Here is a 13,920-nt window from a genome sequence, read left to right as displayed (position 1 = left end):
GCCCAAATTAGGGGCAAAGTTACAAGGGGGGGGAACCCTCCCTCCTGAGTGCCTGCTCTGGATAGCAACCTGTACTCACAATAAAATGAATGTACTTTATGGGCTCTTTCCCTCTTAGGTTGGCCAGATTTAGCAACTAAGATACAGGACACCCAGTTAAATTAGAATTTCAGATAGGGCACCTGGGTGGCTCAGTTGGTTAAGCGACTGCCTTCGGCTCAGGTCATGATCTCAGGGTCCTGGGATCAAGTCCCGCATCGGGCTCCCTGCTCCTTGGGAGCCTGCTTCTCCCTCTGCCCCTCTCTCACTCTGTCTCTCATGAATAAATAAATAAAATCTTAAAAAAAAAAAAAGAATTTCAGATAAACAATGAATACTTTTTTAGTATAAGTATGTTTATTGAGTATTGCAAAAGATATACTAAATTTTTTTGTTGCTGTTGTTTATCTGAAGTTCAAATTTAACTGGGCGTCCCGTACTTTATTACACAGCCCTAGTCTCTGTGGTCTCCCCACTAGAGCCCATTCTGCAACTGAGCCTCTTCCTCAGAGCGTGACCCCTACTCTAAACCTGCCCCGTGATAAGGGTTTTTCTGATTCTCCTTGTCTATAGAGTAACTTTTCCTGGGTTGGTGAAGAAGCAGAGCTGGATGTTTAGGGAAAGCATGAGCCTTTGAGGAGAGTTTCCTTGAGTTTGCCCCAATAGCCTAGGACCCTCTGTCACTGTTTGCCAAAAGCAGCTGGGCTTGCCTTTTGAATGATCTGGAAGCATTTTGATGCTTTTAGGGTGGCTTGATTTCCTGTTTGATTGCTTTATTTTTTTAAAGATTTTATTTGTTGATTTGTCAGAGAGAGAGATCATGAGCAGGGGGAGTGGCAGGCAGAGGGAGAAGCAGGCGCCCTACTGAGCAGGGAGCTCGATGTGGGACTCTGTCCCAGGACCCCAGGATCATGACTTGAGCCGAAGGCAGACGCTTAACCGACTGAGCCACCTAGGCGCCCCTGTTTTATTCTTTAAAATCTGTAATTCCCAGAATTGCCAGGTCCAATCTAAAAAATAAAAAAATGTCTATCTCCTGTGTATTAAAGAAAGTGGAACTGAAGCCCAGGAGGAGGAGAGAATGGGAGAGGTAGTTGCCTCCCAGATGGGTGGTAATCCACGCCCCGAACTTGGATCCTTAAGAGATGCTTTTCCCGTTGGCCCCTTGCAGAGGGTGTGCAGAGGACATCTTGTCTTCCCCCAGGCTAAGAAGAAAGCAGTTCAGTGACTTCCTTTCCTCTCACCCCCTAGGCAAGCCTTACGTGGAGCTTAGCTCTGAGCTGCCTCACAAAGTGTCCTGATAATTCACATTCCCCACGGAGGGCCCTGAAAGGGTGACCCTGCTCAGGCATCCTGGGGAGATTTGCAGGATAAATACATGCCTCCCTGGGGATTTGCCAGGTAACTCTCTGTCAGCGCTGGGAACAGAGATTTAAATACGAATTATCATTCCAACCTGGCAGGGATTTACAGATGAGCCCCTTCTGTGCTCCTGGGAAGATTTACACAGTCCTTTCCTGGGCGCCAGGCTGCAGGGGTTGTCACTGGGTGACACTCGGTACTGGGGATCATCCTGCGCTGGCCTCCCTCAGCCGGGCCCGGCCGCGGGTCATGGCTGATGAGCTCTGGCATCCTGCCTGCATAGACACTTCTCCTGCGCCTCTGTCGCCACCGCCCTTTGCGTCTGTCCCTGAATGATGGACGAATAGTTCCCTCTACTACTTGGTTATAGGGAACTCCTACCGAATTCCCTTCTTCTGTCCTTTCTGGTCTCCTTAAGTGGTTACTGCTTCTCCATCAGAATGAAATGTTGGTCGCTTACCCGTCACCTCTTCTCCTGCTTTCCTTGCTCTTATGGAAGGACCAGCTCTTTTCTTCAGGTGTCTTTATCGGCTCCTTGGTTTTCTGTGGTTTTCTCACCAGTGAGCTCAGCTCTGGATTTGAGAATTGAATGGTCAGCCAGACCCTTAGCAGAATCCCAGAGAAGAGAGTGTTAAAAATCAGAATCCTGGGTCTCGCTCTGGACCTCCTGAGTCAGAAATCTCTGGTTCCGGGGCCCAGAAATTAAGTTCTCCTGGTATTTCTTAAGCACGCTAAAGTCTGGGAACAAAACCCCCAGATCCCGGAATGGGGCTAGGGCCGGGCTTCCCTCCCCCGTTGAGTTTCAGGCGGGTCAGCTTCTCCCTTCTTTCAGTGGAGTCTCGCTCTAGCCCCGAGCAACCTTCCTGCACAGCTTTGAAGGTTTTGGAGGGAAGGGGCAACTATCTGGAACAGCATGGGACGCAGAATTGTCCTGAGAGAGGCCATGGCCTGAGAAGTCACCTGGCTCATGAATATTCATGCCGGCCATGTGGTCAATGTGTGATCCCTCAGATCAATTCAAGGCCGTGTCTGTAAGCCTTTGTGAGAGCATGAAACAGGTTCTGGGAATAAGGAGGTAGGGAAGAAGATAGAGGTTAACGTGAATTGACAGGCAATAGGATTAGTACACTTGCTCAATCCCGATCTTGCGAGTAACTAACAGTGGCCTGAAATTAAAGAATTAAACCGTGAAGGCTCCCTTGACAACTGATCTGATAGGCCCAGAAGTAAATTTCAGGGACATTGTTGTCAGGCTAAAGGAGGGGAGAGCCGAGATCAGGGGCACAGGAAGGAAGGGAAGGGGAGCGAACGCCTGTCTCTTTCTTTGCAATCCAGTGAGGGCAGTTTTGGTCCCCGCGGGGCTGCACCTAGCAGGCAAATGAGTTGCCAGGGCTTTTATTCACCTCTAGTAGCACTCTCTTCCTTACATCCGATTATGACTTTAAAATAGAGGCAACAATGAAAAGGGGAGGAAGATAATGAAACATAAGTCAAAAATGGCAGCTGGTGAATTTTTGGTAATTGCTTTCCCTTGTAGTATTTCATTTCTGTTCCCGCATGTTGCACAGTAGCCTGTGGGGAGAAAAACAAAACAAAACAAAACAAACAAACAAAAAAACCCCACCACCACTAACAAAAAATAACTCCAAAGGATTCAGGAAAACAATATCAAATGCACTTTAATGACACTCTTCATGGGAGACAGGATAGAGGTAAATGAGCATTCTAAGTTTGCTTCTTGGTGACTTAAACATCATAAGAAAGCCTAGAAAAGTATATATACATCAATAATTCAGGGTAAGTAAAATGATTCTGGATTTCTTTTCTCTTTCTTATGTCAATACCCTAAAAAAAGGTTAAAAAAAAAAAAAGAGAGGAGAGTGTTTACAGTACTCAAGGTAAAATATTTTCATACAATACTGGAAAAGACAAACTCTAACTCACGTAGGTAACCCATGTGATAGCCTGATTTGGGAGAAAAGAATCAATGCTTATCTACAACAGGCCTCTTGGATCTCTTTTCGGTGAGGTGTTTTTGGCTGGCCATTCTCCAGGTTAACACAATGGAGAACTCCTAGTTCTTGAAGGAAATTTTCAGAACGAATAATCAGAATATCTAACAATCTACTGGGAGACTCTACTTTCGGTGCTATTTGTAGTTGAACTTTTAATCAAAGCACAGTTTTGTGACGTCCAGTCCCTTCACCTTCTGCCAGAAATTGGATCTAAGTGGAAGCATCAGCAAGCATCAGTTCTTCCCTCCCCCACATCGAAACCACTGGGATCAGAGTAACTGATTCGCTGTTGACCTTGAGGTTCTGTCTGCTTCCAAACACAGCCTGGAGTTTCCTGTGACTTTTACCTTAGCAGGAACCATGCCCTTCATTTAGAAAGAGTATTGGTGAGAGTAGGTAGAGTAGGCTATGGATTGTGAACAGGATCCTTTGTTGGGTTGCAGTGAAGTAGCTGGAGTAGGAAAGTAAGGTGCTGGGCTCTGTTCTTTACGTGACGTCCCTTGACCCGTTGCCTTTTCTGTCCCTCAGCTTTGTGCTGTGTAAGGGTCCTACTTTGGTGGTAACACATTTTATGTGATGCTAGAAACCACTGCTCACTGTGCCCTTCTCAGATGTGGGATATTTCCAATCATTAATTTCAAAGTAAAGTATTTCTTTTTCTTTTCTTCTTTCCAAAGTAAAATATTTCTTTAGATGAGGTTTTGGTCTACATGTAGAGATAAGAAAGATGACCTGTAAGAACAAGTAACAGGATCATCCAGTCCTGTAGAGCTTGATTTTACTTTTTGGATTGGGATGGCCAATAAGCTGGTTTCGTGGAGCTATGACTTTTCCATGAAAGTCATCAGATAGAACTTCCTGCGCTAACAGCAATCGAGCAGGGTCTGGAGTAGGGCAGGGAATGCCCCTGAAGCTGCTTAGAAGCCCCAGACTCCTTTCTACAGAACAGATCGTGTTTTCCCCATAATTCGCTGTTCTAGCTTGGCCGTGATCTGTGTCCCTGTCAGTGTGGCCAACAGAGTTTTACTTCTCCTTCCAAAGTCCTCTCTCCTCCAGACTCTGTGCAAAAGAGATGTTTCGGTAAATGTTTAACAGCTAGTTCTCCAAGGGGGAAAAGCCCTGGCTTATCACATTTGCCAGTTTCCAGTCGTGTAAACACTACCACCACAGCCAATTTTAAACTATTGCTGTAACGTCACTCAGTATGGAGTTGGGAGCGCATCACTGTGTGATATGTTCGCCAGACAATTATGGTAGATGTAAATAATCTCAAGAGCACAGAAAATAAAAGAGTAGTGAAATAATTAGGAAGTGAGGAGTTTTGAATAGTTGTTACCTTTGTTTTTATTATAACTAATTGTACATTTATATAATTTAATTTTTAGTCATGGCTGTGCTTCGCTTGCAGAATTCCTAAAACATTTAACAACTGGTATACAAACCAACTCTGGCCCACCAGCCTGTCTTGGGCTGGGAGAAGAGTGGGAAAAAGGAGAAACGAAAGGGCATGGTGAGTCCTAAAAGGCCTCTATGCCATTCAGACTTTCTGAGCCTTGGGTCCACGAATTCATAGAAATAGCACGAGTTGATATTGGCCTGGACTTTGGAGTTAGACATGTGGGTTCCAGACCTAGCTCTACTATTTGCTGGCTGTGTGACCTTAAACAAGGTCCAAACTCTCTCAGCTTAATTTCTCACCCGTACAATAATGGTACCTGTTTCATAAGGTTGTTATGGGGATGAAATGAGAATAATATATTCAAAGTATTCAACTTACTGTGTCACACAGTAAACCTTCAATAAATGGTAGCCACGAGTCCTGTTACTATTATTAACCTGGCCCATTTCTAAAGTGTCAGAAGTAGCCATGGGTAGTGATGGGATCTATTTCAGATGCAGGTTCATGCAAAGACTGTTAAAGATAGCCTTCTTTGTATGGGCTGACCTCCATTTCAGCATCGACTATTTATGTAGGCACAGCCTCCAGGGGAGGAATGTCCACACCTCCTGAAAAAAAATCATTCTCACAGATGCCTGGAGTTTAAGTACCAGCAACTCATTTCTTGCTGTAGGTGGGGCTCTCTCCCTAGGGCTACTTCTAAAATGCAGATACCCCTTAGAAGCTGAGTCATTAAGTCAGCACCTGGGTGTGAATGAGGTCCTGGGATCCCAGGGCTCTTCACGGGACGGACTCCAGACTCTGGGAAATCTAAGAATGAGGATCCTGGAGTGGGTGGGTGATGCGTTCAAGGACACGGAAGACTCCACAGCCGGTTCCCACGCCCCCTACTCCACCCCCTGCTTCCAGGTTGACCAGTTCTTTAAGCTGAGCTGCCTTTAAAAGCAAATCCCCTCCTGTCTCTCTCTCTCTCCCCCTGAACCCTCAGGTATCCCAGAACAAAGACCTGGTTGACCCCTGGGACCATAGTCCACTGATGAGGTGGGAACACTGTTGAATATCTGGGGTCAGTCTTCCTTTTTCAAGAACACCAAATTGTAGTCAGTTGGCCGGGTTCTAATCACGGCCCTAACCACTTGATGTGTGACCTTGGGAAGGTCATTTCATGTCTCAGAATCTCTATTATTTCTAGTATATTGAAGATGCCGTTAAGGATTAACCTGAGACTGGAATGCGGGACCATTTGTGATGCCAGAGCTCACCACCACAGGCTCTTTTGATGCTGTTTTCTCTTCTCCACTCATTGTTTTTGGTTTGCTCTTTTTTCTTCAACTCCTCACAAGTGGCTATGGGGAGAAAGGCCTTCTTGGGAGCACCGTTGATGGATGAAAATAAAACATTTCTACCCTTTATTCTAAACATTCCTAAGTACTGAAAATACAAGTTCCTATCTGGGGCTACCCATTCATAATACAGTCTTGTGTGCAATAATAACCGGAAGTTATTCCCCTTTTGGCTCAGGTAACAGCACCACAAGAAGGCAGAGGTGATGTTTGCAGGAATCCTAAGGCCCCTGTGGACTGTAATTATATTCTGGTTGAGGTTTTGTCTGTTGGTTTCTCTGGGGCACCTGTGATGCTACAGAAATGTTTCACAGTAGCTGAGTATCAGAAACCAGGGGAGGGACTGCGGCTTCTCGAAGTATCAAACTTACAGGCAAGGAGATCTGAGGTTTTGGGGAAGGGCCTGGGGATAAAGGAAGGAACCAAGTGAGCCAGTCTCTCCCAGTGCTGGCCTACCAGCCTCAGCTTGTTCCCAGGCTGTCTGTGTGGTTTGAGGGCAGAGCTGGTGCCCTGGGAGGATGTTCTGACAGAGCGAGCAGGTTACAACCCTTTCCTTGGGACTGTGACCTGATGTTTGCCTCAGTCGGTGATGTGATGTTTATTGGCCCCCTCAGGGCTCCAGCCTAACAAAAGCTTGGCCCCACGGTCTCAGCGATGGCTGTGTGACTAGAGGGGGCTGCATTATGAAATCTTCTACTGACTGGCCCCACCCTTCTGGTGTTTGGGGTGTGGGTTGGCAGCACAGTTGGCCGGAGGATTACCTAATTTGGGGGGGAGGGTATTGTGTTTCGGGATCACTTATTTTTGGTGGGGAAAAGACTGCTGATGGCCAGCCAGGGCAAGTTGCCCGAAACTAAGTACTCACTTGGAGGCCTGCCCAGATGCAGCCGAGGTGGCCGAGGTGAGGGAACGGGGCAGAGAGCGACGTCTGGGTGGCGGAAGGCTTGCTCAGTTCTAACAAGCGTTGTGTGGGGTTTGGGTGCCATGCTTTTCAGCGACCAGAGAGTAGGCAAGGAGAGAACAGAAACATCAAACAGGAGGGAGAAGAGGGTCTACTGGGAAGGCTGAAAGGTGTTCACCTTTGAACAGAAGAGACAAAGTCGATTAAATGTGCTTACTTTCTTCAAATACACAAGAGAGACTTCTACAAGTAGGTGTTGAATTGTTCTGACAAGCAAATATGAGAAAGCAGTCTATGTAGAGGCAAGATGGATTTTTGTCATCTTTTCATTCACACTGCAACAGGGAGCTGATAATAGTTGACCAGTGACAATGTTTGTGTGCTGAATGGGGCCCTTGGAGCTCTTAGACAGTAAGAAAAAGAAAGAGGACGCCCCCCCTCTCCCCCACCCCAGGTGGATGAGCCACCTCTGACCTCCAGAGGTCAGAGGTCCTGGGCACACCCTCCCAGTTCCTTGTGTTTGATGCTGAGTTGTGGTTCTGGTTTACAGACTATCAAGAGTAAAGTGGGTTCTTCGCATGATATAAAAGAGTTCGGCCCCAGTGAAAGGATTGATGGATTTTACAATTTGATAATAAAACTCTCTGAAGAGAGAACGCCCTCCCAGAGGTGGGAGATTAATTTTATCTTTTTTCTCAACAGCTTCTCTTCCCCTGCATCTTGCCTGTTCTTTTCTCCTACTTGCTCGACAGAGGGCGAAGAGGTTTGCAAGAGAGCACCATAAACATGAGGACTTTGACTCCAGAACAGGAAAGGACAGGCCAGGCTGATGGCAAGCTCACAACAGCCTGCCAACAGAGGTCACCCTGGCAGCCTCATGATGTGATGTCACCTCCAGCCTCATGCCCTGGCCATCTCCTCACGTCCAGGCAGCTTAGCTCTGACCCTAAAGTTCCCGGGAAGCTGTCAGAGTTGTGTCTGGTTGGTCTGAAACATGACTCTGAGCTGGCCAGGTCCCCTTCCCCAACCTGCTGCCCTCACGCATTTCAGAGTTCGCTTGGTCTGAAATAGACTGAAGAGAGAAGGAAGAGATGATTTGGACACTAAATCTCCTTTTAACCCCAGCAGTCTGCTTCATGGCCTCGGTGCCTTTTGCTCATGTGGGAAGCAGTGGAAAAGGGCACTGGGGGTGCAGGACATCACCATTCGGACTGAATCGGATTACAAATGCTCTATCAAGCTATACCAACAAGTCAGGACAAGCATCACACCAAGATCTTGAATCACAGGCTGTTTACCTACTATAATGCCCATGGCAGACAAATGCTAAATACCACAAAGTACCTGAGACAAAAAAAGAAAGGAAGGAAGGAGGGAAGGAGGGAGAAGAATAAAAAGAAGCCTGGGGTCCTGGCATTCGGAGATTCCCAGGGACACAGGCAGAGCGTCTGGGTGCAGGGTGGCTGCGCCCCAACGTCCGGTGGCCTCTGGCTTCACATCTCGGCTTCTGAGGAGCAGACCTCCGTGGCAGTGATGGCGATCCCGATGGCCAGGCTGCCGTTGTCAGAGAAGAGCTGGGCCAGCGAGGTGTTGAGGACGAGGCAGTCCCCGTCGGTGATCACCGAGTCCACGCACTCGAGAACAGACCGGGGCGTGGCCTCCCATTTGAGACGCCGATGGTTTCTGTTGAGCTCCAGGCGATAGGTGAAGCAGTCGGCCTGGGTGGGGGTCCCGATCAGCATCATGGTGGCAAAGAACTGCGGGTGCCCTTCATGCCTCTCCTGTTTCCTAAGCACCAGCAGAAAGTGGTGGCCCAGGCAGGAGTGCATGATGATCCAGTCGGCTGGTGCGGGGAGGTGCATGTCCGTGGCCAGGAAGACGATCTCCGCTCCCTGAAGGATGTCAACCCTGTGCATCTGCCGCAGGTGGGGCACCACCACCTCCAGGTGGCCTTCCCACTGGCAGGAGAACAGGGGGCACATGCAGGGCGTCACCTGGGCGGCGTGCAGCCCCGCCTCCTGGTGGTGGAGGTGGTGCGGGCGAGCGTGGTGGCGAAGGTGCGGGAGGGGGCGGTGATGGCGGCGGTGGTGGGTGAGGTGGTGAGGGGGGACGTTGCCTTGCTCTGGTGTGCTCTGAGTGGCAGCTCGGCAGCTGGACACATACTGTGGGAGAAAGAGCAGAGGGTTGGTGGCTGAGGCCAGTCTCAGCCTCGCGGAGACTCCCCCGGTATGCCAGGTGTTAAAAGCAGACTCCCCAGTGCAGGTAGAGAAAGCTTGCTTGCTTGCTTTCTCTCTCTCTTTCCTCCCTCCCTCCCTGCCTTCCTTCCTTCCTCCCTCCCTCCCTGCCTGCCTTCCTTCCTTCCTCTCTTTCTTTCTTTCGTGAGGGGAGGGGGAGGGTCAGAGGGAGAGGGAGAGAGAGAATCTCAAGCAGACTCCGTGCTGAATGTGGAGCCCGACCCGGGGCTCAATCTCACAACCCCGAGATCATGACCTGAGTTGAGATCAAGAGTCTGACACTTAACCGACTGAGCTACCCAGGCACCCAGAGAAAGCTTTATTCCTTAAAAAATGAGAGGACTGCCAGACTGTTTTCCGAAGTGGCAGCACCATTTTATAATTCTCATCAGCCATGTAAAAGGATTCCAACTTCTCTACATCCTTGCCAACACTTGTGATTACCTGATGTGACAAATACTTTTATGAGGCACAATTAATTGTTTTGAGTGTTTTACCAGATTTAGATGCTGAGACTGTTAAGTCTTCTCCATGATATTTCATTTTGGTATAGAATCTAAATTTTTCCAATTAAAGATAGAAGCTCCTGCAAAAGAGTCTTCCCTGAAAAAAGAGATTTTCCAAATCTAATATTACATTAAAACAAAACAAAACAAAACAACCCAAAAATTGAGGTAGACGCCTTGGGTGGTTGAGATTCTGAAAATTCAGTCCAAGAAAATACAATATTTATGTCTTGCTGATTCTTTAATAAGATACTGAAACAAATAGGCAGTTTCCCCCCCTCAACATGCATTATGATGGTCACTAGTCATAAAGGACAAAAAAACCATTTTCTTTCTTTTTTGATACTGTTAGTATTTTTGTGCAGGCATTGGAGGCCAATGGAATTTCTGCCTCCCTTTCTTATCACTGCTATTATTTTTAGAACAAAGTTTCAGTAAGTGCCCATCTGTCCTTCCCGTGGGGCCAGCGGTTGGGCCATCTTGGGTGCCCTTCTCCTGGGTCCTAAGGTGGGGTGCAGAGCTGATTAGGTGCAGTTGGGCCACCGTTCCCAGGGAGGGGGCCTCACTCTCATTCCTGGGGCTCTACCTCACCAGCCACATTTCTGTCCTGTTCCAGGCTCACTGCTAGAGGGCAGCTTCCCGGGGGCTCAACTCGAGGCACCCTCCACCGTCAGACTCTCCCGACCTTCTGCTCCTCGTGGCGGTGTGTCCACAAATACCCTCAAAACCACCAGGAGCTGTGATGGCCCCTTCTGATCAGGTATCAGTAGACATTTATTGAATCCTTTCTATGGCCAGGCCAGAGGGTGCTAGGGGTACAGCTGTGAGCAAAATAAACTGCGTTTCTGGCTGTGGGGGGCACAGACATTAGCGTGCATATCATTAACTGTGATTTTCGCAAGGGTCCTCCGTGTGGCATGAGGACTATGATTCATATATTTCAGCTGAAGAAACGGGCTCCCATGGTAATGGTCCCAAGGTCACAAGGCTCGTAAGCGAAAGACTGGGGTCTGTTTGCACGCCTCCTGACTCTGCACACAGAGGCTCTGCTCCCCCTTCCCTCCCTTCGGTTATCCCTGCCTCCAGCACCGGGTCCCTTCTGCCCTAGCTCTCCAAGCCCTTTCAGAAGGACGACAGGTGCCTTTGGGCCCTTGCCTCCTCCCCTCATTTCCTTCCCTCCCCAGTGTGCAGAGGGTGAGGGCAAAGGTCTGCCTTGCCAACTCTGGCCACGGCGGCTGCCAGAGTTTCTAGCTGCCTGGACGCCGAGGAGGGCTAATGGTGGGGGCCAGGCTAGCTTTCCTCTCTTTAGGGCATCCGGGGCACCCCATCCACTGCAGATACACACCCACATGGTGTGCTGGGATGGTCACCGTGTGGCCGAGGTGACCTGGAGGCAGGTGGGGGTCAAACTAGCTCTGCTCCCGGAGTGGTCAGCTCCAGCTGCCGGTTTCCGTGCTCTGCCCCGGGAACGCAGCAGACCTGGACTGGGAGCTCCCGGGGCCCTTTCAGTAGTTCTCGCCCTGTTCCTGGACGGAAGCTAACGGGCAGCCTGCTGTCACCAATCCTGCACGCCTACCAGGCTCATGAAGGACTAGTCTGTGTTCCAGAATCCTGCTAGTGATGAGCCTGACCTACCCTTTAGTGTTAAATGTAGGAAGGGAACTAACTAGTATATAGCCTCTACTAAGAATTAGGCAACAAATAAGTTGGTGTTTTTTAATGTAATTATCTCATTTAATTTTTCACAGAAAAGATCAATTCCCCTTTAAAAAAAAATGACATTAAATCTGGCTTAGTTCCTACCTGCCTGCTGGTGGCACGTACCATTTGGTCAGTGGGTGAGGGGGGAGTTCCTCCCACCCCTTGGGGTTGTACAAAAGCCCAGGGCTGACACACTCTGTCAGCCAGGGGCCAGCCCCCCCCCCGCCCCCCCGCAGGTCCAAAGCTTATGGTTCTAGCAGCCTCAGGCCTGGCAGCTAAGCTCAAGGCGGCCTGGTCTCGGCCTCTCATGGAAAGCCCCAAGCACTGTTCCCTCTCCCAGCCTCTGAGAAGCTCCTCTCTCTCACTTTGTCTTTACAAAAATCACTAGAGAAACGTACTACATTTGTCTTACAGATGAAGAAACACAGAGAGGTTGAGTCCCTTGCCCAAAGTCACGGGGCTCGTAAGGGGAGCAGTTGGGAATAGAGCCCAGATCAGTCAAAGGTGACACAGATCACAGACTGGAAGTCAGCAGACTTCGGTCTTTTTCACTGTTGACTTGTCCAGCAGGCCTGATTAGGTCAGTTTCCCTATCAAAATACTTCTCTTCAAGGGTTGCTTGGGGATCAAATGAAATAATGCCTGTAAGACAGCTTTAATAATGACATCAAGTATTACATCAAGATGGCATTTCCATTTCGATGTGGTTTTGGGGGGTTACTCTGGTGGCCTTCGGCCTCAGTCCGTGCCTGCCTCTGTCTGTCCTGGTCCGCTGATCTTTGCGCTTGCGGAGCACCCTGGGCTGAGCACAGGCCAACATCAGGGCTTAGAGACCCCAACATCACACTTGCCCTGGGGTCTCCTGTCACAACACCGACCCATGACAACAGACCATCCGGAAATTCCCATCTCAGAAATGGGTCTCTGAGCTCATTATTCTCCACAAGCCCTTCTCCAGATCCATTTCCGTTTCCCGCAACCTGCTCTGTTCAGCTAATATCAGACACGTGAAATCAGAGTAGGACGGGCTGGGGAAGAAATACCTTCGCCTCCCTTTCTTCCCTCCCTCCAAACTCCTGCCAGCCATTGGCCAAACCCAATCAGAGACCCGCCAGAAGGGAGCCCAGAGTTGCACTCAACAAGGACCTGCTCCCTTTGAAAATGGTGCTGGGTGAGAGGCGCAGGTGCAGAGGGAATGCCCACCTGTACGCAAATGTCTCAGTTCCCTCCTCTGGGATATTTGCTGATCTGGCCGGGCTGGGCCTCCTGGGCTGAAATTTGACTAGGCTGATAGAGGGGGGAGACAGATGCATGCCTACAATTCATTTAGCCATTTGATAAAAACGTGTGATGCAGCCCCTAATATGTGCAAGGGGCTGAGAATCCCCCACAGAGTAAGACCCGAGTTCCTGCCTCTGTAGCTCACTATGAGTTTGTATAATATAGAATGCAGGGGCGCCTGGGTGGCTCAGTCGTTAAGCGTCTGCCTTCGGCTCAGGTCATGATCCCAGGGTCCTGGGATCGAGCCCCGCATCGGGCTCCCTGCTCCGCGGGAAGCCTGCTTCTCCCTCTCCCACTCCCCCTGCTTGTGTTCCCTCTCTGGCTGTCTCTCTGTCAAATAAATAAATAAAATATTAAAAAAAAAATAATATAGAATGCAAAACTTCAGGATGTGGGGGGGCGCTAGGGCAAAGTAGGGGAGGTAGCTCTTCTAGTCAGGGTGGAGCGACATTTACACTGGGCAAGGTGTGAAGAGTGGATGCTCTAACAAAAGAGGTCAAAGGTTTGCTGATGGGGCAAATAGCGGAGAGGACAAGTCCCGTGTGGCCGGGTAGATGGAGGCCGGTAGAGATGGAGCAGAGGTGGCCATAGTGCTGGAGGGCTATCCGAGGCACCAAGATGGCACCAGTCTCAGGGGAAGGCATTAGGGGGCCCAAGAGACACAGCTCCATGCCTTAGAGGGCTCCTGTGGGCCCAGGATGGGGCCAGTGGCCAGTCCCCACGCTTGTCCAACCAGAGGACCTTAGCAATGGCCATTCCACGTGGACTCTCTGTTACTTCCTTTTGGCCTCATCTTCCACGAGCCTATTTTCATTTTTTAATTGCTGCGGAGAGACAAAGCCGGGGGGCATCATCCAAAGGGACCGAAGTGAATGACTATGGAAATAAAGCACGATATTATAAACTCAGCGAGCCCGTGCCCTTGCTGTGCCCCAAGAAGGCTCTAAGAATAAACACCACCTTAATTCTTCACCTCGTCCTGCTCCATTTTCTGATGTAAAATATGTTTCATTGAAACGATCTTTGGGTGAGTGAGGTCACAGGGCTTCTGGCAGGGAGAAAAGGATTCTTTTAATTGGCAAAATGCTAATCGTTTTGGAAAATGAATTCTAATCTTCCCATCTAATACAGTGGATGTG

General features: G+C 49.1%; 1 protein-coding gene across 1 annotated transcript in view; it reads right to left on the bottom strand.

The window, feature by feature from the left end:
- Positions 1-5,157: 5,157 nt before the first annotated feature.
- Positions 5,158-13,920, bottom strand: part of SIAH3 (siah E3 ubiquitin protein ligase family member 3) — a 68,118-nt gene continuing 59,355 nt past the window's right edge. Inside the window, exon 2 of the mRNA XM_081815533.1 lies at positions 5,158-9,221. Coding sequence (XP_081671659.1) covers positions 8,553-9,221 — 669 coding nt within the window. The 3' untranslated portion in view covers positions 5,158-8,552. The remainder of the gene's footprint in view (positions 9,222-13,920) is intronic.

This window comes from Leptonychotes weddellii, chromosome 3 (assembly GCF_054177405.1).
Source record: "Leptonychotes weddellii isolate Sample4059 chromosome 3, ASM5417740v2, whole genome shotgun sequence".
In the NCBI taxonomy this organism is placed as follows: Eukaryota; Metazoa; Chordata; class Mammalia; order Carnivora; family Phocidae; genus Leptonychotes; species Leptonychotes weddellii.
The sequence above is the reverse complement of the archived record's forward strand: the minus strand, read 5'-3'. Positions and strand labels throughout refer to the sequence as shown.